The 24,791-nt window shown below is 42.2% G+C and overlaps 1 protein-coding gene across 1 annotated transcript in view; it reads left to right on the top strand.

Moving 5' to 3' along the window:
• CPLANE1 (ciliogenesis and planar polarity effector complex subunit 1) overlaps positions 1-24,791 on the top strand; it is a gene marked incomplete at both ends in the record, with an annotated part of 127,383 nt that overhangs the window by 53,450 nt on the left and 49,142 nt on the right. Inside the window, 10 exons of the mRNA XM_080700829.1 lie at positions 637-937; positions 3,132-4,068; positions 5,207-5,355; positions 5,987-6,150; positions 6,885-6,958; positions 8,150-8,229; positions 11,828-11,905; positions 14,571-14,763; positions 20,909-21,214; positions 21,388-22,152. Of these exons, the coding sequence (XP_080556955.1) occupies positions 637-937; positions 3,132-4,068; positions 5,207-5,355; positions 5,987-6,150; positions 6,885-6,958; positions 8,150-8,229; positions 11,828-11,905; positions 14,571-14,763; positions 20,909-21,214; positions 21,388-22,152 (3,047 nt within the window). The remainder of the gene's footprint in view (positions 1-636; positions 938-3,131; positions 4,069-5,206; positions 5,356-5,986; positions 6,151-6,884; positions 6,959-8,149; positions 8,230-11,827; positions 11,906-14,570; positions 14,764-20,908; positions 21,215-21,387; positions 22,153-24,791) is intronic.

The raw sequence follows: 24,791 nt of genomic DNA, 5'->3' as shown, positions 1-24,791 counted from the left end.
ATGGACCTTCTTTAGCTTCTGTAGTTCTACTTATAGATTAGAGCCTGGTGTGGTAGCTCATGCCTGTAATCCCAGTATTTGGGAGGCTGAGATAGGAGGATCGCGGGTTTGAGGACAGCCTCACTAACATAGTGAGACTCTGTGCACCTAGCAAGACTCCTTTTCTAGAGCAAAAAATATAAAGGCCTTGGAGTGTAGCTAAAAGGTAGAATGCCATTGATTTCAACCCCCAGTACAACAAAAAGGGGGGGGGGGGAATGGACCAAGGCCTTCCAGTGAATACTGAAGAAAACATGAGCTGTAAGGATGTGGACATAAGCCTTCGTTGTTAGGATCCGCGTCTCCAGGAGGGACCAGAGTCATGTTCCATATGTCTGGAATTGAAACATTTTTTTTATTTTTGGTGGTACTGGGGTTCCTGGAAGCCCTTCTACCTCCGGGCTACACTCCCAGATCTATTTTTACATTTTTATTTGGAAACAGGGTCTCCTAAGCCAGCGCGCGCAGCTGGCTTCGACCCTGCGCGATCCTCCTGTCTCTGCCTCCCAAGCGCGGGGATGACAAGCGTGCGCCACCACGCCCAGTGAGTTGAAACATTTTAACGCACCACAAGGCCTTCTATTCTTTTCTCTGTAGGTCCCCAGACTGAGGAGATGATGTCTGTTGTCATGCATTCTATCCGTAAGGTCAGGGCGAAAGCCCTAAAACGTGTGCGGAGAAACATAGGTTCTTTTGAGATGAATATATGGGAACCCATAGAAGAAGAGAGCCCGGAAGAGGCCCCAGGCGTTGACGGGTTTTCCCTGGCGACGAGCGTGAGCAGAAGCACCCTCACAGAACTGGGGGATTCCCTGGCACCCAGCGATGCAGACACCGCAGATACGTTTTCTGAAGCTTTGTCAGTTGCAGAAAAAACTAGGTCACATTTCTGTCAAAGGTACCGTTTATATCTCTTAATGACAAGCATTCACTTCTTTGGGAAGAAAATATTTTTATTATGTTTATGCGAGTGACAAGGTGACTTTTAGTCTCAGCAACTGTCACTGATTGTACTATTTGTGTGTGCGCGTGTGTGTGTATGGGCAGGGGGTGAGCTACACCACTGGGCCCCCATCCCTAAGATAACTCATAATGTTTATACAGTATCCCCCCCCCAAAAAAAACCCCACAGAATTTGAAATACTTACAGTGCCAAGCTTCATGCTAAAGGATTGTCAACCTGTAGCTCAGTACGAATGGGTTGACCATGTTATTTTGAGGGGTTTCCAGGAAAGAAACTTGCATGTTCATCTTTGAGACATGTGCATAAATTGTTGGGAAATTCTTGTTTATGGTCTACTCTACTCTCATGTTACTGTGATGGAAGCTGATTTTTTTTTTCTTTATAATTTCATTGATGGCCCCGGGCGTGGTGGCGCACGCTTGTAATCCCCGCGCTTGGGAGGCAGAGACAGGAGGATCGCGCAGGTTTGAAGCCAGCCGCGCGCGCTGGCTTAGGAGACCCTGTTTCCAAATAAAAATGTAAAAATAGGTCTGGGAGTGTAGCCCGGAGGTAGAAGGGCTTCCAGGAACCCCAGTACCACCAAAAATAATAATAATAATAATAATTTCATTGCTGACAATGGAGTTTATCCTATTCATGACTTAAATGATATAATCAACAATAGTTTTTCTTAAGTGAAATTATCACATCTACTCCAAATAGTTGCTTAAGCTAAATCTAATAGCATTTTAAGTGGTGTGCTTGTTTCACAAACCAACTGCATTTCAGTATTTGCTATCATGCATTCTCAGTAAGAAGAGACATGCTGGCTCCAGCCCCAGTGCCGAACACCTCTCCTTTTACTTAGCAATCTAAGGATCTGTGTTCTTCATAAGAACCATGTTGAAAAGAAACAGCTGAAAGCAGTTGTGGTTGGCAGCCAAGGTGCCTGCCCCACAGGCTTCATGGTGGCTAAAAGATTTCAAGATCCCAGCATTTGCATGGTAAAATAAAAAAGGGCAGTTCTAGCCGGGCGTGGTAGCGCACAATTGTAATCCCAGCATTCAGGAGGCTGAGACTGGAGGATCGCGGTTCGTGGACAGCCTCAGCTACGTAATGAGGCCCTCTGCAACTTAGTGAGGCCCTGTCTCAAAATAAAGAATAAAAAATAGGGCAGGGGGTGTAGCTCGGAGGTCAAATGCCCCTGGGTTCCATCCCCAGACCCGCAAAAAAAAAAAAGAGAACAGTTCTGCTTCTTGTACATGGTAGAAGGGGCTGAAAGGGGCCTCCATGAAGAGAAATAAGAAACCCTAATTTAAGATGGATATTTGGATTTGGATAAGATTGGATATTTGGATATTGTGATTTTTATTGATACTCACTGTTTTCCTAAATTCTGGTCTATTAGAGGACCATATTTCACCCCCAGAAAAAGCATTCATGTTCTTTTATAGTGAAATTTCTTTTTTTTTTTTTTTTTTTTCTGGTGGTACTGGGGATGGAACCCAGGGACTTTCTACCTTCGGGCTACACTCCCAGACCTATTTTATATTTTATTTGGAAACAGGGTCTCACTAAGTTATTGAGAGCCTCACTAAGTAGCTGAAGTTGACTTTGAACCTATGTGATCCTCCCAGGTACTGGAATTATAAGCATGTGCCACCACACCCGGTTCTTATAGTGAAATTTCTATGAACATATTTTAATTTATATTTATTTGTTTACTTATTTATTTTTGGTGGTACTGGGGATGGAACCCTTCTACCTCCGGGCTATACTCTCAGACCTATTTTTATATTTTTTTATTTGGAAACAGGGTCTCTTAAGCCAGTGAGGCTTCGAGCCTACGTGATCCTCCTGTCTCCGCCTCCCAAGCGCAGGGATTACAAGCGTGTGCCACCACGCCCAGCTATTTTAATTTATTTTAACACAAATTTTCCCTGATATAAATGTGTTTTTTGAGCTTCAAGAATGCTCCACCCCTTAGAGATTATATTAGTCTCTATCCTCCCCTGTTGGAATATTGGAACTGGTAATTGAGGCACAAACACATGACTTAATCAGTAGAGAGATTTTTAATGTCCATTCTAAGGTCAGTTTGAGTAATCAAATGATCATTAATTTTGTCCTTTTCATTTTTTTTCTGTAGAAATACCCCAAATCAAGTGGAATTATCATTGGTTGGTAAGACCAGTGATAAAAGGAAAATAAGTAAGCAGAAAAAACACCCTAAAAGGAAAGAAAAACCTGAAAAGTTGTCACAGAACGCACTTCCTGTTATAGGTGTTTGGGAATTTGAGCGTGATGATGATGAGTATATTAAATTCCTTGACCTTTTCTTGAGTTATGTTCTTGAAAGAGACCTCCTCAGCTCTAGGGATCCTGGTATTCCATTTCTAACCAGCTTTTCTGCACAGCTTAGAGAACATGAACTTAATTCTTTACTTTTTGATGTACATACAACATTAAAACGACGTCAGGTCAAAACCAATACCCAGCACGTGTTTAGAGCCGGCTCCTGCTTTGTTGTTGCTCCGGAGTCATACGAATCTGAAAAACCATCCTCTTTAACTAACAGAAGCGCCATCACTGTAGAAAACCAGGCTCTTTCAGTGTCTGAACTAAATGGAACCATCAGACCTTTTTTGGAGAACCCTTTAAATGACGTCCATAAAGATGAGGAAAAGAGTGGATTGTTTGGCTTAAAACAAAAGTCAATTTACAGAGTTCAAGATGACAATCGAGAGAAACCTCCAATCCAGAAATCAGCAAACATGTTTTGGTCTCCTGAGTCCATTAAAACTAGAAGGTACAGTTTCAGAGCAATTCCAAACAGCGATATCAACCCTCAGGAAGATCTCCCTCTGGTCCTGAGGACCACATTTGGCAGCACAGGAAAGCTGCTGGAGTGGATGATAAGATGGTCTGACAGGAGACTCCTCCGTGGCTCTGGTGTCACTCAGTCTCCCTGTGAATATAGTCCAGTAATTCGTGTAAAGACCTCCACAGCTGCCATTCTTACTGCGTTATGGCTTTTGGAACAACCCAGTTTCACTAGGTATAAAGCAAAAAATGCCATTATCAAAGTAAGTACATTAATTATTACAAAAGAAGTATCATTTTGGATTAAAACTGTTTATATTTTACCATCTGTGAAAGAATCACTAAATAATGAAAAATAATGACAATGTCAATTATACTCCTTATTACTTTTTTTCCTAAGGAGTTTAATTCTTAAGTAATGAGTTGGCTGGTGTGCAGGTTAGTGGTAGAGTGCTTGCCTAGCACGTGTGAGGCTCTGGGCTCCATCCTCAGCACTAATTAGGTTGAAGTTGCTTTCAGTGAGGCTGTGACGTGTTGAGGTTTTATGTGTGTTTATAAAAAAGAAAAGGGGAAGAAGATAATTTTAAGTGGTATTACAAATGCCATAACATTTATGTTATTTCTATTTTTAAGTTTCAGGTTTTGCCTCAGATGAAGGACTAAGAAATTGCCCTGTGTTTATTACTGATGTCTCATTAAATGCATTAGGGCATCTGTTTATGTTGTCAGCCCAGAAGAGGGTAGAGAACCTCCCCTGGGAAGGCAGATGTGTGTCAGGAGAGGAGCAGTGCTTATTAGCTCTTCTTTCTTTTTTTCTGGTCAATGACAAGTGCTTTCATTCTAAAATAATTTACTATAGGTCGAAGGGCATAAGAGTATGTGTTTGTGAGCATCGTTTTTGGCTTGTTTTTATGATTTTATTCTTTCCTTTTTTGAGATCAGTCATTAGCCTAAGGTATTTGATACAGTGTATTTGATATGATGGTATTTATAGGTAATAAATGTATAAATTTTTAAGTGAAACTAAAAGAATACATTCTTTGTATTTCTACTACATGTGTTTTTTAACACTGTGTCATTTTGAAATGACTACTACATGTCTTTATAATAGCAAAGAGACTGAAATAACACTCCATTTTCATTGCCATTGTTTTGTGACCTGAAAACAGTGATATACCTTACAAATTTTTAAGGATGATTTTTTTGTAATATATTGTGCAGGAAGTCAGATTTGCTTTTTCCAGGTGGAATAAAGACATCAATACTGAGTTGTAGAAATGTAGTCAATACTGGATAAGTGAATGAATCAGCAGTTGTATAAAAAGTATGAATAATTTTAAAATATAGTGAGAATAAGGGGTTCAATAATGAATATCAGATGCTACAAATGGTTGGTTTTAGGTGCTAGAGGATCACTCCGTGGAGCCTCAGGTTGGACCGGGTATCGAGATGGAGCGCAGCATCGAGCCTGGCTGTGCAGTCATAGTAGCGACTGCAGGTGGAACTGAGGAAAAATATGATGATAGTGAACTTTGTCAAAATATCTTGAAGTAAGTTGCTGCTTATACCCTTTTTTAGTAGAAGATAACTGTTTTGTTGCTGTTTGGGCTTAAACATTCTTTAAAAATGATAGAAATGAGCATAGAGGAATAGGAAGCGAACATTCTGATGCACCTAACGATTCATTGCAAATTATGCTTCTTCTCTGTTGATCCAGTTTATATCCACTGAGACAGGAGCTAATTCATCCTTTATTATATTATTTCCTTTTTAGAGGGAGTTGAATTAATCTTATTACCCAATTTTATATATGAAGCAGTAGTAGGAGTAATATATCTTTGAATACTGTGTTAGTCAGTTTTCTATTACTGTAACAAAGTACCCAGACTAATCAAGAAAAGGTTTATCTTGGCCTACCATTTTAGAGGTTCTAGTCCATGACTGCTTGGCTCTATTGCTCTGAGTCAGGAAGCATATTATGGTGGGATGAAATCACTTACCTCCTGGCCAGAAAGCAAAAGACAAAAAGTTTGTACCAGGAATGTTAAAAAAAAAAAAAAAGACGTGAAAATATGAAAATGAAGTCTATTTTTTGTTTTCAAACAACTGGATTCAAATGATAGCAAGATCTTTGTCACCAAGAATAAGTTTTAATTTTATTTGCTGTGTTTTTGTCAGTAGAATGCCAATGGAAGCAGAAAATCCCAAAATAAAAGCAATCAATGATGAGAATATTTCCATCACGCATAAAGATGCAAAAGAATGTATAGACATTGATGAGAATCTTTTAGAAGCAGAAACGTTTACACTGGATGAAGTGGATATGCACATATCAGACTATGAAGGTCAGCTCATGAAGATTACCTTTTTTGACTTTACTAACTTGAAATTGACAAATGATATCTGAAATAACTTAAGTCTTACATTTAGGTATGTTTACGGTAATCTCAAACCCAAAATTCAAATATAATATTGTTTATGAGATGTTGAGTAAACTGATGCATAATTTTTGTTCTTTTTTTGTGTGTGTGTGGTATTGGGGATGGAACCCAGGGGCATTCTATCTCTGAGCTATACTCTCAGACTTATTTTTTTTCTTTATTTTGAAAGAGGGCCTCACTAAGTAGCTGAGGCTGTCCGAGAACTGAGATCCTCCTGTCTCAGCCTCCCCAATACTGGGATTTACAAGCATGCGCCACCATGCCAGGCTATGTAATTTTGGTTCTTAATAAAACCGAGAAGATATAAAGCACTTTTATGTTGGACCTCTTGAATAATTATTGATTCCTATACAATAATTATAAGTCTTAGTAATAAGTTATAGGTTATAAGTCTGAGTTCCTGTAAACTAACTCTGTGAAATTCTCTCTGACAGTCATCCTTAAAACAGAAATTTGAGAGCTTCACACACTGACACAGGCCTCTCAAGACTCACCTGGGATTTACTTGATGAAGAGAGAATAGTCTGAAAATGCTTCTGTCTTTATATTTGTTTTCTATAATATTCCCTAAACCTTTAAAAAAGGTTAAAAGATCCTTTTTTTAATGGTCAATTTTCTCTTTCTCTGTTAATTTTTAGAAGAACCTGTTGAAAGTCTCCAAAGTCCTAATATTGCCATTTGCATACCAACTTTACCACAGCAGTTAGAAGAGGTAAGTCCATAAGTAGTGGGTAAAATTGCTCAACTTTTGCCTGATATTTAAATTATACCTAAATGTTTTTTATCTACTGTTACAAAATATACCAAACCAAGGCTATTATTATCTCTTACAAGTATCCTACAACACCTTGAGTCCAGCCATGCCGTGCCCCATTTTTCTTTCACTTTGTTTCTACCATTACATGTTTAATGATTTTAGGCGATGAAAATTTCTATTTCATAAACTGCCTTAGCAAATTAATTTGAGAGTGGTAAAGTATCCCTTATTTACAAAGTGTAATTATGTGTAGTATGCAGTTTTTGTGCCTATGTGCACTTTTTGTATTATTTGTTTTCTCGAAACTCTATAGACTGAATTCTAGGTAAAACAGATATTTGTAATTATTTTAGCATTTCTTTAAAAAGGATTACTTAGGCCGGGCATGGTGGTGCATGCTTGTAATCCCAGTGCTTGTGATTGCAGGTTTCTCAGCCAGCTTCAGCAACTTAGTGAGACTCTCAGAAACTTAGCAAAACCCTATTTCCAAATTAAAAAAAAAGAAAAAGAATAGGGCTGGGGATGTATCCTAGAAGTAGAAGGTTCCCTGGGTTCTATCCCCAATACCACACACACACACACACACACACACACACACACACACACACACACACAGAGGATTACGTATAGCCAAGTGCAGTGGCATATGTCTATAATTCCAGTACTTGGGAGGCTGAGACAGGAGGATCCCAGGTTTGTGGCCAGCCTCAGTGACTTAAGGAGGCCCTCCACAACTTAGTGAGACCCTTGTTCAAAATAAAAAAAAATAGAGCTGAGGGTGTTGCTCAGATGTAGAATGCTTCTGAGTTAAAAATAAATCCCTGGTACCACATAAAAGAAAAAAATATATATTACTTTTCCTGGTTCTGTAGTAGTTTTCACAGGCTAATTAATAATCAGGTAGCAGTGGGTATATGTAATGGATAATGTGTTAGTCACCCGACACCATCTCTTAACCTTAACCCGTCAGTTGCTCAGGGTGGCGAGCCAGAGCAGGCCTGGGAGGGCATTTAGATTTTGATTTTTCACTTGCTTTTAGGCTGCTGTTATTCTGGGCGAGATACTAATGTGAAACTCAAAACATCCAACAGAGTAATACCCATTTGTGTCACTTCTTTACGTTTTGTGTACCATTAACTTTAACAGCATTCTACACAAGCGATCCAGTGTCCAAGGGAAGAACCATTAGAAACGATTATGGAGGAAAAATCAACTGAACAGAAAAGGTAAGGGGAAGAGGTACAGGGTGATTTCTCTAGCTTGTTTCCTCACTGAAATTTCAGCCTTTTTTCTTATAATGTACAACACAAATTTTATGGTGCTGTATTCCTAATGAAATTGTAACTTCAATTTAGAGCTATGGTAAACAGTGATTTTTGGTAAATGTTAAAGTGTGTGTGTGTGTGTGTGTGTGTGTGTGTGTGTGTGTGTGTGTTTTACTGGGGATTGAACCCAGGGGCATTCTGCCTCTGAGCTACATCCCCAGCCTTATTTTATTTTTTATTTGGAAACAGGGTTTCTTAAGTTGTGGAGGGCCTCACTGATTTGCTGAGGTTGGCCAAGAACCTGTGATCCTCATGTCTAAGCCTCCCAAGTACTGGAATGATAGGTGTGCGCCAGTCACATCTGGCTAAATGTTAGACTTTTAAGTTGTGGTAGTGTGAAATAACTTTTTTTTTGGTGGTGGTGGTATTAGGGTTCCTGGAAGCCCTTCTACCTCCGGACTACACTCCCAGACCCAGTTTTATATTTTTATTTGGAAACAGGGTCTCTTAAGCCAGCCAGGCTGGCTTCGAACCAACGCGATCCTCCTGTCTCCGCCTCCCAAGCGCGAGGATTACAAGCATGCGCCACCACGCCCGGCGTGAAATAACATTTAAAATGCCTTGTATTCTTTCATCACTATCAGCCTTATCAAAATAAAATATAATTGTAAATGGACCAGAGTTCATTCATCGGCTAATTAGGGAATTACCTTCCATACTGAATGCATTTTATTCATTTTATGGAATCAAAAAATCATTCTGCATCATAATTACATAGGATCTTTCCTTGTTGTGCTTTGGTTTCCACACACTTTCTATTAGGGCTTTGACGTTCACATGTTCTGCTGACTTCTCATCCTTGCTTCAAGGAGAGCTTAAGGCAATTTTCATGTGTTGCAATTTGGACATAATCAGTCCCTCTCCCTCTCCCCCCTTCTTTTTCTTTTTTTTAATAAATTTTTATTGGTGCATTGTAATCATGCATCTCAATGGGATAAAAAACTTGTGGAGATATACATGCACACATCACCCAATCAGCCCCTACCCAATCTCTAACCCCTTCCCTGCCCCTCCCTCCTACCCATGCTTGGCTTCCTGATTGCCTTTGATATGTTTAAGTCCATCATGTGCTTTAAAGAGTTTCCCTATCCTCCCTCTTATCCCCTCAGCTATGTCCCCTTCATTGCTCCTCTATAGGGTCCTTTCTTAGAGTTCCTCCTGTTATCCATTTTTCCCTAATATTTTATACATTAAGAAAAGCATCTGATTTCTTATTTTTTTGTGACATTTCAGTGTAAATGTCATAATTTTGTCCTCCTTTATGGCTAGGCAAAATTCCACTGTGTACATATCCCATAGTTTTGAAATCCACTCATCCGTTGAAGGACATCTTGGCTGGTTGCACAGTTTGGCAATGATGAACTGTGCAGCTATGAACACGGTTGTTCACGCATTAGTTTGGTATTTTGGTTTTCATTCTTTTGGTTATTGTTGGATCATATGGTAAGTTCGTTTTCCTTTTTCTGAGGATCTTCTATACTGTTTTCCAAAGTGGTTGCACCAACTTGCAATCCCACCAACAATGTATTAGAGCTTCTATTTCTCCACACTTATTCCCACTTACTGAAAACCTGAAAGCCAGAAGGTGAGTAACTTTGACAGAATGATCCACTCACAACCAATTTTTTTAAATAGAGGTCACTTGGGTCTGGAAATCTGCTGAGAGATTAGGTGAGGCAGAGGCAGCTTCTAGTGCTTCCTGGCCACACAGCTGAAGAAACCTGCTGGCCCTTTGCTGTGGAGCAGGCCCCAGTTCCAGGCCTGCTGCGCAACAGGCTCCGGGCCCTGCCTCACCAGCTCCAGTCCCATTCCCCTTCTTCTTCTCGTGGTACTGGAATTGAACTAAGGGCATTCTACCTTTTTTTTTTTTTTTTTTTTTTTTTGAGAGAGAGAGTCACTGATAAACACAATATATTCATAACTTTTAGATCATTTCCTTCACTTTGTGTGTTTTCTGGAGTATTCCAAAAAAGTTATTTGCATTGAACTTGAATTCACATTACTTGTTTTTAGAGGATTACACTACATGGCAAATTTTCAGAGAATTTGAAAACTATTTGTTCCAATAGACAACTCACTTGTACTTTTCATATTAGTAAGGGTTTTCTTGTTTGTTTGTTTTTTGTGGTACTGGGGATGGAACCCAGGGTCATTCTACCTCCAAGCTACACCCCCAGCCCTATTTTTTATTATTTTGAAACAGGGTCTCACTGAGTTGCAGAGGGCCTCACTAAGTGGCTGACGCTGTCTGTGAACCGCGATCCTCCCGTCTCAGCCTCCCAAATGCTGGGATTATAAGCGTGCGCCACTACGGCCGGCTGATTTTAGTTTTAAAGCATGCATTGTCCACTTGTGTCCTTGGTGAGTTATTAGCCCTTTTCTATCTCTGTCTGCTAAAAGTTGCTTATTGTGTTAAAAAACTTGTCTCATAATAAAGAAAAGAAAGACACAGGAATATAATCTTTTAAGGTATGAAGGTTTTAGGCTGTAACTATTTTGTGTAATTAGTAATTACTATCAGGCTAACATAGTTTGCTTTTTCTCTTTAACTTTAGCCTAAACCATTGTGAAAATCCATATAATTCTAGTGTTCAGCTGGGCTAAAATCCAACTCGTAGCTCACCAAGGTCAATTCTGGCTGCAGCTCTTGGCTGACAGCTTAAAGGCAGAGAAAATGATTTTATTGTTCAGCCTAAATATGAAAGCTTGTTCTTATTACCAATTAATACAGCTCTTATCAACAATCAGTGCAGGCTCAATTCCCATCAAATTCACACACACACACACACACACACACACACACACACACACACTTTTTTTTTTGCAAGGCTGGGGATCAAACTTAGGGACTTGCACATGCTTAGCCACTGAGCTATACCCTCAGCCTCTATAAAGAATATATTTAATATGATTTGCCTTTATAACTAATAAAGATAGTTCTATTTTTATAAACTAGCTTGGTGGGGTCTGGTGGCATGCCGGTAATCCCAGTACTTGGGAGGCTGAAACAGGAAGATCACTGGTTCAAGGACAGCCTCAGCAGCCTAGAGAGACTGTCAGCAACCCAGTGGGACCCGATTTCAAAGCAAAACATATAAAGGGCCGGGAATATAGCTTAGAGGAAGAATGTCCCTGGTATCACACCAAAAATAAAATAACATAAAAATTTAAAAAGTTTTAAAATTAGTCTTTATAGTTTTACATGTGACAGTGGGCTTTTTAGTCTTCTTAGTAAAATGTTTAGATTCTACTTTTTTTGTTGTTGCTGAGCAAAGTACAGTGTTTGTGTGTTAAGTCATTCATATATATTCTTTGCTTCTGTTTGAATCTATTACTAATTGCTATGGAGACGAATGTAAACAGATTATGATTATGAGCTAAGCGTTACAAAGAGTTAGGGAATGTTTAGACTCTTAGATGGCTGTGCATTATATTCCTGTAGCTTAGATAATGTATAGAATATCTTGCTTCCTAATCACTTATTAACTTTTATTTATAGCATGATTGAAGCCTTTTCAAATCCTGAACATACCGTTTCTCATTCGTATTGTCTAGACACAAGTTCAGAAATTACTAGGTAAGAATCTTTGCCTACCAATTTTAAATAGTCACATTTTACAATAAGAGAATTAATTGATACCTACTCTAGCAATTTGAAATAATTGCAAGATGTTTTGTCTAAACACTAAGAGATTAAGTGAAAGCAATATTAAAATATTGAAAGAACATAAGTACACATTTCTGACATCCTAATTATTCAAAGGTTTTTTTTTTTCCCTTTACAGTGGTTTTAAAGACAAGTAGAAACTACGTTGGAACGATCATTTTAGAAAAAAAGTAGTGGATATATTGTTGAAAGATGTAATTGTTCATTTTCAGCTTCGGATATATATTTTGTACTGAGGATTGAACCCAGGGGCATTCTGCCTTTGAGCTATCCCCCCAGTACTATTTATTTATTTAATTTTTTTATTTTGAAACAGGGTTTTGCTGGGCGTGGTGGCGCACGCTTGTAATCCCAGCGTTTGGGAGGCTGAGACTGGAGGATTGCGGTTCGCTGACAGCCTCAGCTACTTAGTGAGGCCTTTCGCAGCTTAGTGAGACCCTGCTTCAAGATAAAGAATAAACAGTAGGGCAGGGGTGTACCTTGGAGGTCGAATGGCCCGGGTTCCATCCCCAGACCCGCAAAAAAAAAAAAAAAAAAAAAAAAAAAAAAAGACACAGGGTGTCATTAAGTTGCTCAGGCTGGACTCTGGGATCCTTCTGTCTCAGCCTCCCTGGTCCTAGGATTATAGGCAAGTGCCACTGTGCCTGATTCTTAACTGATTTCAAATAGTATTTGAAATGCTTTTAATTTTATTTTTAGATTTATCCAGTTTGCCTTTTTTTTGTGTGTGGTACTGAGGATGAAACCCAGGGGCAGTGTACCTTCGAGCTAACCCCCAGCCCTATTTTTTTTAGTCTTATCATTATTATTATTATTTTATTTTATTATTATTTAGTACTGGGGGCTGGAACCTAGGGGCTTTTCTACCTCCAGGCTATACCCGCAGCCCTATAAGTTATTTGGAAGTAGGGTCTCACTAAATTAGAACCTCACTAAGTAGCTGAGTCTGGCTTCAAACCTGTGCGATCCTCCTGTCTCAGCCTCCCAAGCACTGGGATTATAAGTGTGCATCACTATGCCCAGCTTTGTCTTTTTATTTTTGAAACAGGGTCTCACTGAGTTGAGAAGGGTCTTGCTAAGTAGCTTGAGGCTGTCCACGAACTGCGATCCATGGTCTCAGCCTCCTGAATGCTGGGATTACAAGCATGTGCCACCACGCCCAGCTGTATCCAGTTTGTCTTTTGAATTATTTTATAGAGATTGAATAGAGCACACTGTGTTTATAAATCTTGCTGAATTAGGAGAAAATACAGCTTTACTTCAGAAGTTTTACATAACTGTTGAAGGTAAAGCCCAGTAAATTGTCTTAAAATAGTCATATTAGAGCCCAGCATAATGGTGCACGCCTATAATCCCAGTATATGGGAGGCTGAGACAGGAAGATTGCAGGTTCTAGGACAGCCTTAGCAATATGGCAAGACTCTCAGATACCTAGCAAGACCCTGTTTAAAAACAAAATATAAAGCCAGTGTGGTGACACATGCTTGTAATCTCAGTACTTGGGAGGCTGAGACAGGAGGATCTCAGGTTCAAGGACAGCCTCAGCAAGTGGTGAGACTCTCACCAACCTAGCGAGACCCTGTTTTTTTTTTTTGTTGTTGTTGTTTGTTGGTTGGTGGTACTGAGGATGGAACCCTTCTACCTCCAGGCTACACTCCCAGACCTATTTTATATTTTATTTTGAAACAGGGTCTCTTAAGCCAGCGCAGCTGACTTCGAACCTGTGTGATCCTCCTGTCTCTGCCTCCCAAGCGCGGGGATTACAAGCGTGCACCACCATGCCTGGCAAGACCCTGTTTTTAAATAAGAAAAAATCTGACTGGGGATGTAGTTCAGAAGTAGAATATCTCTGGGTTCAATCGCCAACACACACACACACACACACACACACACACACACACACACACAGAGTCTTATTAGTAGTGATGTCTGTTTTTCTCTCTGTTTTGGATTTTATTCATCAAGTTTTGTTTTGTTTTGTTTTGTTTGGGGCGCTGGGGATTGAACCCAGGGGCATTCTACATCCAAGCTATACCTCCAGCCCTATTTTTTATTCTTATTTTGAAACAGGGTATCACTGACTTGCAAAGAACCTCACTAAATAGTAGCTGTTTGAGTGTAGCTCGGAGGTAGAATGCCCCTGGGTTCCATCCATCCCCAGTACCGCAAAAAAAAAAAAAAAAAAAAAACCCAGGGATTACAAGTGTCATCGATGTCACCATGCCCAGCTTTAGATCATTAATTTCAGTTAAAAACCTTATTCCTAAGCCAAATTACAAACTCTGTACAATTGATCCAGATTATTGACAGGTGTCAAGCTCAGATGCCTGCAGGGTCCGGGGCTGGGCTGTTGTGGGTTGTAACGCCACAAGGGCACCATCAGTAATTGGACAATACATGTCCCCAAGTTCAGGCATTCAGATGAAAAATGATGGGTACAGGAAGATCCTGAGAACTGCCAGAAAACTGACCCTTAAAACTGGAGTAAAAAAAAAAAATGAGATCTGAATATTCTGATCATAGACATTGTTTTGTTGATTAATGTGGGTCTTTTTATTTAAATACTTCCACCTAGTGCACAGATTTCTGCATTTCAAGATGAGTCTCCCTCAGGGCTGCCTCCAGTGTCAACTGGCGTCAATGTTGCTTCACAAACACCGTTTGGATCACCTCGGAAGACCCAGAGAAAGGAGCACAGGGCTCAGTTACCAGAGTCTTCAGATTCTGTTCGGCAAATGCTCCAAGATGAGATGTTTAAGTTAGTTCAGGTGAGCATCTCTACAGAAGTAAGTAAATCTATACGAGATTTATGTAGGGTTAAAATAGAAATGGGTAAGTCAGAATTAGATCGCAGGCATTTCTCTGCTTTGTGCACTTCTGTGATTGAACAGCTCCTAACCTTAGGCCTAGAGCACGAGTTCCCAAAGTAAGTAATGCCCCATGGTGGGGTGGGGGGTTGTGGGAATAAAATGCAGATACCTAAAGAGTGCAGATTTGACACTGCATTTTTCTATTTCTTAAGATAGATTTCATCAGGCGTGGTGGCGCACGCTTGTAATCCCCGCGCTTGGGAGGCAGAGACAGGAGGATCACGCAGGTTTGAAGCCAGCCTCGCGCGCTGGCTTAGGAGACCCTGTTTCCAAATAAAAATGTAAAAATAGGTCTGGGAGTGTAGCCCGGAGGTAGAAGGGCTTCCAGGAACCCCAGTACCACCAAAAAAAAAAAAAAAAAAAAAAAAGATTTTTAAGGGGACATGGAGTAATTTTTTTTCTAAACAAGGGGCAGCAAACCAAGTAAGTTTGGGAATCTGTGGAAGGTGGCTCTGCTTACTCGGCTTCTCAAGACACCGCTACTCACAACAGTGGGACTGGGCGTAAGCACACCAGACCAGCGGGCTCCTGCCAGAAGTACCCAGAGTTTATTTTCCAACCCAGATTGTCCAGTCATATTTTTGTCCACAGACCAAATTTTGGCTTGGATTAAATGTCAGCCTTATTTCAAATTAATGTTCACTTTGACTCTTATAACTTCTGTCTCACCTGGTTACCTTTTCTTCCACCTATCAATAATTTTTAGTTATTTCCCTATTCCTTTTTCTTTTTCAAGCATTAGTTTCCCAGTTATCTAATCCTCTATTCATTTATTCTGTATTCACTTCTGTATCTTTATATATTATATACCATACCATTTTTGTATTGGTGGTTGGTACTAATTTTTTTTTTATGGTACTGGGGATGGAACTCAGGGGCATTCTACCTCCAGGCTACACTCCCAGACCTATTTTCTATTTTATTTGGAAACAGGGTCTCACTAAGTAGCTGAGGCTGGCTTCGAACCAGTGCAATCTTCCTGTCTCAGCCTCCCAAGTACTGAGATTACAAGTGTGCACCACCACACCTGGCTCTAATCCCTCCCCCCCCCCCCCGCCCGGCACTGAGATGGATCCCAGGAGCATTGTACCTCCGAGCTACACCCCAGCCCTATTTTTTCAGTCCTTCTTATTTTATTATTATTATTATTGTTATTATTTTGCGGGTCTCAGGATGGAACCCAGGGGCATTTGACCTCCGAGCTACACCCCCTGCCCTATTTTTTATTCTATATTTTGAAACCGGCTCTCACTGAGCTGCAGAGGGCCTCACTGAGTAGCTGAGGCTGTCCGTGAACCATGATCCTCAGGTCTCAGCCTCCTGAATGCTGGGATTACAAGCCTGTGCCACCACACATGGCTCAGTCCTTTTATTTTTGAAACAGGGTCTCACTGAGTTGTGAAGTGCCTTGCTAAGTAGCCAAGGCTGTCAGCAAACCACGATCCTCCAGTCTCCGCCTCCCGAATGCTGGGATTACAAGCGTGCGCCACCTTGCCCAAAGGTACTGATTTTTTATTTGAACTTACGGATGCTAATGAAAATACTTTTTCATCATGTCCTTATTCCATGAAACTTATTGAAGCTGATTTTATTCTTACTGTCCTCAGTCCCTTCTTTCCCTTTTTGGTTTAGTAACACTATGAGCCCCTTAAAGTCAAGAATCATTTCTCAAAGCTGTGTTTTATGAATTACCCGGGCACCTTCCCAGTCACTGTCCTGTATATATTAACACATTATCCAAATAATTATGATGCACATGAAATGCTAAGAATCACTGTCTTAGACCTAGGGGCTGGCACATCTATAATCCTAGTCCTTCAGAGGCTGAGATAGGAAGATCTCAGGTTTAAGGCCAGCCTCAGAAACTTAGCAAGACCCTATTTCAAAATAAAAAGGGCTGAGGATGTAGCTCAGAGGTAGAATGTCCTTGGGTTCCCTCCCCAGTACAAAAGCAAGAAGAACCACTGTCCTACAGACTCCTCTTTGTCTTCCTTCATTAATCACTATGTAGCTGAGGCTCTCTGTGAACTGAGATCCTCCTGTCTCAGAATCCCAAATTCTGGGGTTACAAGCGTGTGCCACCACGGCCGGTTTATTCTTTATTTTTGAAAGAGGGTCTCACTAAGTTGTGGAGGGCCTCACTAAGTAGCTGAGGTTGGCCACGAACCTGGGTCCTCCTGTCTCAGCCTCCCGGGTACTGGGATTACTCTGCCCTCTTGATTCTTTTGCTTACCATCTGTCAGTATAGTTGCTTGCTATCTCTATAGCTATTGCCAACCATATAGTCTTAGCATCTTATAATTTGTTTTATTATTTTATTTTATTTTTATGGTGGTACTGGGGTTCCTGGAAGCCCTTCTACCTCCGGGCTACACTCCCAGACCTATTTTATTTTTGGAAACAGGGTCTCTTAAGCCAGCGCGGCTGGCTTCGAACCTGCACGATCCTCCTGTCTCAGCCTCCCTGCGTGGGGATTACAAGCGTGCGCCATCACACCCAGCTTATACTTTGTTTTATATATGCATTTTAGTACATAGTTCTTCTGATAGTGTTCTAGTATTATTACTATATTTAAACATCTTCACTAGATTTTATTTACAAATTTGCATATTTTATGATATCAGTCTTGTCTTAAAAATATAGAGCAAGCCGGGCGTGGTGGCGCACGCTTGTAATCTCCGCGCTTGGGAGGCGGAGACAGGAGGATCGCGCAGGTTAGAAGTCAACCACGCTGGCTTAAGAGACCCTGTTTCCAAAAATAAAAAAATAGGTCTGGGAGTGTAGCCCGGAGGTAGAAGGGCTTCCAGGAACCACAGTACCACCAAAAAAAAAAAAAAAAAAAAAAAAAAAAAAAATATATATATATATATATATATATATATATATAGAGAGAGAGAGAGAGAGAGAGAGAGAGAGAGAGTGTGTGTGCAAAAGGGCATACATTAAAATGTTAATGCTAGTTATCTTTGGGGGTAGGATTGTAAATGGTATTTATTTTCCTTTTTATACGTCTCTTTTTTCCATGGTTATGTGTATATTTCCTTTATAATTAAAGGGAAACTACATTTTTTTTAACTTGCAGTTAAATCTGTAGTTTCTATGCCGGGCGTAGTGGCACACGCTTGTAATTCCAGCATCTGGGAGGCTGAGACAGGAGGATGGCAGTTTGCAGCTAGCCTCAGCTACTAAGTGAGGCCCCCTGTAATTTAGTGAGACCCTGTTTCAAAATAAAGAATAAAAAATAGAGCTGGGGTGTATTCATTTGAGTCACCCCTCCATGCCACTCTGACATGGGGCTGTATTTCTGTTTTCTGTATTTGTCTTTTTAATAAACTTCTTTAAATCTTTAAAAAAAAAAAATAGAGCCGGGTGTGGTAGCGCACGCTTGTAATCCCCGCGTTTGGGAGGCTGAGACAGGAGGATTGCACAAGTTCAAAGCCGGCCTCAGCTACTGAGTGAGGCTCTTGGCAACTTAGTGAGACGCTGTTTCCAAATAAAAGTATAAAATAGGTCTGGGAGTATAGCCCGGAGGTAGAAAAGCCCCTGGGTTCTACCCCCAGTACCACACACACACAAAAAAAATCTGTAGTTTCCTTATGGATTTTATCAAGTGCAAGTCCTTCTTTGGGCTTTGAAAGACCTAAGCCTTTACCTTGCCTCCTTCCCCACCTTCTCTCACAATTCCAGCCGTTCTTCAAGTGTGCTCCCTGGACCAGTAACATCAACACCACCTGGATCTTAAAAATACAAACTCTCAGATCTTCATCCTCAATCCTTTGAGTCAGAAACCGTGGGGTGGGGCTCAGCACAGATCGCTTTAGCGTGTCTTCAGGAGATTCTGATGCACGCTGAGGTTTGAGAACTACCCTAGTGGCCTGTGTTCTCACTGTCTCTGCTACCCATCTCCTGTTCCGGTTCAGCCAGTGTGCATGCTACTGCTTCTGGAGCAATTCTGTACGTTGAAATCCCTGGTTATCTTTTTTTGTTTTTGTTGTTGCTGGGTAAGGAGATGGAACCCACTGGCATTCTACCTCTGAGCCATACCCTTAGCCCTATTTTTTTATTCTCTATTTTGAAACAGGGTCTCACTGAGTTGCAAAGGGCCTCACTAAGTAGCTGAGGCTCTCTGTGAACTGAGATCCTCCTGTCTCAGAATCCCAAATTCTGGGATTACAAGCGTGTGCCACCACGGCTGGCTTATTCTTTATTTTTGAAAGAGGGTCTCACTAAGTTGTGGAGGGCCTCACTAAGTAGCTGAGGTTGGCCATGAACCTGGGTCCTCCTGTCTCAGCCTCCCAGGTACTGGGATTACAAGTGTGCGCCACCACACTCGGCTAAAATCCCCTGGTTCTCTTAACAAACGGCAATCCTTGCTCCTATCCCCAGGCATTCTGATATGATTATTTTGGGTGTGGGCTACCCGTTGGGACTTTTTAATGCTGCTCAGGTAATTTTATTCTTCAGCAAAGTTAGGGAACCACGGATGCCTGCCTTTGCCTTCCACATAGTCAGCACTCCAGAGGGAGTTCTTCACTCTTCACCTGTGTGCTACTCTTTGCTCTTTTATTTCGTTTTCTTCTTTTTCTTTCTGTAGTACTGGGGATTGAACCCAGGGGTGCACTGCCTGCCAGCCCTTTTTATTTTTTATTTTGAAACAAGGTCTCACTATGTTTTATTTTGTTTTTGTTTTTGTTTTGTTTTGTTTTGTTTTGTTTAGTGGGACTGGGATTCCTGGAAGCCCTTCTACCTCCGGGCTACACTCCCAGACCTATTTTTACATTTTTATTTGGAAACAGGGTCTCCTAAGCCAGCGCACGCGGCTGGCTTCGAACCTGCGCGATCCTCCTGTCTCTGCCTCCACCACGCCCGGCTGCTATGTTTTATTTTGAAACAGCATCTCTAGCTGGGCATGGTGGCATACGCTTGTAATCCCAGTGCTTGGAAGGCTGAGACAGGAGGCTCGCGCAGGTTCAAAGCCAGCCTCAGCTACTTAGTGAGGCTCTCAGCAACTTAGTGAGACCTTTTTTCCAAATAAAATATAAAACAGGTCTGGGAGTATAACCTGGAGGTAGAAAGCCCCTGCGTTCCACCCCAATACCCCCCCCACACACACACACGGAAATAAACTGCGTCTCAACATGGGTTCTGTTGGCCTTAAGCCTATAATCCTCCTGTCTCAGCCTCCCAAATACGGGATAACAGTATGTGACACTGTACCTGGCCTCTCTTTCCTTTTTTTTTTTTTTCCACCCTGAAAAGTTGTTCAGAACACACCCATTTTTGGAGTCCTTCTTTAACTATTTTCACTCCAAGCCAGGCATGATGGCATATGCCTATAATCTCAGTACTAGAGAGGCTAAAACAGGAGGATTGCAGGTTCAAACACAGCCTCAGCAAGTAGTAGGGCATCAACCTAGTGAGACACTGTTTCAAAATAAAAATAAATTAGGGCTGAGAGTGTAGCTCAGAGGCAGAGTGCCCCTGGGTTTACTCTCCAGTATCAAAAAAAAAAAAGAAAACAAATTATCTTCACCCCACTCTATGAGATCATTCCTTTATGGTCCCTTGGATGCTTATGTCAACTGGTTTACAAATGGTCTTGTTTTATTCATGAGTTAGTGTTTGTGCTCCCAGATGACAGGAAGCTATATTTTAAAAAAGAGATGTCTTCTGAGTCGGGAGTGACAGCACAGGCCTGTAATCTCAATACTTGAGAGACTGCAATGGAGAATTGCATTTCGAGGCAGCCTTAGCAAATCAGCAAGGCCCTCAGCAATATATTGAGACCTTTTTTCATAATAAAAAGGACTGAGGGTAGAATGCCCCTGGGTTCAATCCCCAGTAACTAACACACACACACACACACACACACACACACACACACACACACACACACACACACACACACCCCTGCCTCCTGCTCTGTACTCACGCGTCTAACTAACAGACACCAAGACAGCAGTGATGTGATTGTTGTCCCGGAGCACTCAAGTGGTTATTGTTGATTCCTCTGATTCTTTTCATTAATTGTGTTTCATTCTAGCTGCAGCAGATCAACTTCCTGAGCCTAATGCAAATCGTAGGATCATCTTTTGCCAACCTTCCAGATATACGCCAGCTTCTGCAGCAGGCTCAGGCTGTGCCTTTGGGGGGCAGCCATGCTTCAACCCCCCCAGGAGGGAGTGGTGACGTGGAAGTCCACGGCAATCGGACCCTCAGTGAGAGATTCTTCACTAAACCACAGTCCACAGGAGAGCGCACCAGGACCCCTGGCAAGAGTGGCCCACACGGCCGTGAGGGAACTATCCAATCTGACCAAAACGACAGTGAAAATGTACAGGTGGTCCAGGTGAGAATACCACTAATGGCCTAGCATCTTAGCAACTCTTTTTGTTATTTGCATAAATAAATTGTTAACATTTTTAAACATTCCATCTCCTCTAAAACATACTGAACATCCTGTACAAAAGAAAAAAACTTGTAATACATCCCAAACTTATATACCTCTTTTTTCCCTTCCAGAATTTTCCACCTGAGAATTCATGTCAACTAACTGGCCAACCCCAGAAGACGGGAGTAACCGCAACACCTCAAGGCCTCGCACCCATTTCATTTTCCCCAGCCCCTGCTGAGAATTCTCATCTCTACCTTTTGTCCACACCTGCGGCTGCCCAAAAGGCTCCTCAGCTCATCCCACCTGCCAAAACAATGAGCTCAGGCTGCGGTTTTCCTCTGCTTCAGTTTCCGCCTAATCACGAATTCAAGCCCCTTTCCTTCCACTCGGGAAGGGTTCCACCTGTTCCCAGCAGGCCCCCGGCCCAGCCAAGAGAGGCTTGGGGATTATCTGGTTCCTTCCAGCCACCTCTGCTGCCGAGAGTGGTACATGCTGCCGCGGTCTCCCATTCAAATCCCAGCCGCTGCAATGCCGAAGCCACAGACAAAACCATCGAGCAGAAGAAGTGGGCAGAAACTGTCATTGCAGACATCTCCAAGCCTGTGAAAGTGGATCAGCATGTTGGACAGGAAAGCTCGGCGCCTCAGCAGGACTCTTTAATATTTATAAAACCAGATAAACTATTTGATATTAAACCAGGAGTCCTTGCGGTATCTCCTCAGAATTCCTTTGGCCTTCCGTTGTTACACCTGCAACTTAAACCTCCCTTTATATTTTCGTCGGCTTCAAGAACATCAGTTGCAGTTCCCTCAATACCTATCAGAGCCATAGCAGAAGAAAAAGAATTCCCACAACTCTCATTACTTCATCCATGTCTATTCTCGGGAAATCAGGTAATGCATTTTTGTGTAGTAATGCAAAAGCAGAATTTTATATTTTTTATACTATGAATTCTGTATGTTCAAAGATAGAGCTGTAGCACATTTCTTTTTTAAATAATGCTTCTGTTTTTCTGAAATTTTTATGACAACAGTATAAATTTCAAGTTTAAAATAATAATTGTGGCTGGGCGTGGTGGCGCACGCTTGTAACCCCCACGCTTGGGAGGCGGAGACAGGAGGATCACGCAGGTTCGAATCCAGCTGCGCTGGCTTAAGAGACCCTGTTTCCAAATAAAAATAATAAAAGAAAAATAGGTCTGGGAGCGTAGCCTGGAGGTAGAAGGGCTTCCAGGAACCCCAGTACCAGTAGTAGTAGTAGTAGTAGTAATAATAATAATAATAATAATAATAATAATAATAATAATGTATATATATATATATTTTGTGTGTGTGTGTGTGTGTGGTACTGGAGCTGGAACCCAGGGGCACTGAGCTTACACCCCTAGTCCAATTTTCTATTCATTATTTTGAAACAGACTGTCACTAAATTTTGGAGGGCCTCACTAAGTAGCTAGGCTGACCGTGAACCCTAATCCTCCTGTCTCAGGCCCCCAAGTACTGGGGTTACAAGTGTGTGCCACCATGCCTGGCTATAATTGTACAGTTTAAAAATTCAAGGTTCTTTTTCTCTATCAATACCAGGATTTATTAGACTGTTTCATATATATATATTTCTTCTGCTGAGAGAAGAAATAAGTAAACTAAAATTACCATGTGTTCCATGAGTGTGAGTGTGTGTGTAGAGTAAAATACTTTGGTACATATTATTTGAGGTTCCCAGCAATTGTGATATGATTGTCTTCAAGTTTATTGCATGTTAGAGTTGTTCAGTAGACCCAGATCAGTCCGTAGTTGTACGTGTAATAAAATGGTAGCTTTAGCCAGGTGTGGTGGCGCACGCTCGTAAGCCCAGCATTTGTGAGGCTGAAACAGGAGGATCACAGCTCACAGACAGCCTCGGCTACATAGTGAGGCCCTCTGCAACTCAAAAGAAAGAAGAGGCCCTCTGTTTCTAAATAATGAATAAAAAATAGGGCTGGGGGTGTAGCTCAGAGGTAGAATGCCCCCCCCATTCCATCCCCAGTTTCCAAAACAAATTTTTACATATAAATAAATAAACAAATAAATAAATAAAAATGGTAGCTCTATAATCCCACCAAATCCTCTTTAAAGATGCTATCTTTGAGCCAAGCATGGTGGCCTGTAATCTCAGTACTTCAGAGGCTGAGACAGAAGGATGGTGGGTTCAAGGATAGTTTCAGCAGCCTAGTGAGACCCTGTTTTATTTATTTTTTTTATGAATTTATTTTTTAAATTGGTGCATTGTAGTCATATATCAATCACATTGGAGTACAAGACTTGAGAGGATATACAAGCACACATCATCCAATTAGCCCTCCTCCAGCCCCCATCCCATTCCCTCCCCCTCCCTCCATCCCACGCTTCTTTGGTGATTTACTTTTGTTTATGTACCTCCTGCGTTTTAAAGAGGCTCCATCCTCCAGTATTACATACCCTCTGATTGGTCACATTAGTTGCTTCACTATAGGGCCCTTTCTATAGCTCAACCTCTTCCTGTTGCCCTTATCCTCCTAGTTATTGCTGATTAAGAGAAGCGTCTGATTTATATTTTCTGCTATATTTCTCTGTGCATGCTGCGTTGCAAGTACCAATCCCACTCTTGATGGTCCCAGTAGTGGCCTGGCTACTCAGTGGACTGATCCAGACCTCGCTGGCTCAAGCAGCGGCCTTGCCTCATGGGAGGTCCCAGTTCTGGTCTCACTGGCCCTGAACCGGTCTAACCCCTAAGCTGGCTTTGGTCCCGGCCTTAGAGGCCGCAGGAGTGAACTTGCCTCACGCCAGGCTCCGATGCTGGCCATTGGCCCCTGCACCGGTCTAACCCCTTGGCAGGATTCCAATCCCGGCCTCGGAGGCCCCAGCACCGGCCTAGCCTCATGGCAGGTTCCAATGCCGGCCTCGCTGGCCCCAGCACCGGCCTAACCCCTCGGCAGGCTCCATCCCGGCATCGGAGGCCCCAGCATTGGTCATGCCTCAAGGCAGGCTCCGATGCCGGCCTCGCTGGCCCCAGCACCGGCCTAACCCCTCGGCGGGCTCTTATCCTGGCCTCGAGGCCCCAGTACCGGCCTTGCCTCAAGGCAGGCTCCGATGCCGGCCTCACTGGCCCCAGCAGTGGCCTAACCCCTCGGCAGGCTCCGATCCCGGCCTCAGAGGCCCCAGCACTGGTCATGCCTCACGGCAGGCTCCGATGCCGGCCTCGCTGGCCCCAGCACCGGCCTAACCCCTCGGCAGGCTCTTATCCTGGCCTCAGAGGCCCCAGTACCGGCCTTGCCTCAAGGCAGGCTCCGATGCCGGCCTCACTGGCCCCAGCACCGGCCTAACCCCTCGGCAGGCTCCGATCCCGGCCTCGGAGACCCCAGCACTGGTCATGCCTCACGGCAGGCTCCGATGCCGGCCTCACTGGCCCCAGCACCGGCCTAACCCCTCGGCAGGCTCTTATCCCGGCCTCGGAGACCCCAGCACTGGTCATGCCTCACGGCAGGCTCCGATGCCAGCCTCACTGGCCCCAGCAC

This window comes from Muscardinus avellanarius, assembly GCF_963383645.1.
Source record: "Muscardinus avellanarius genome assembly, chromosome: 1".
Lineage (NCBI taxonomy): Eukaryota > Metazoa > Chordata > Mammalia > Rodentia > Gliridae > Muscardinus > Muscardinus avellanarius.
This window is presented reverse-complemented; position numbering and strand designations above follow the sequence as displayed.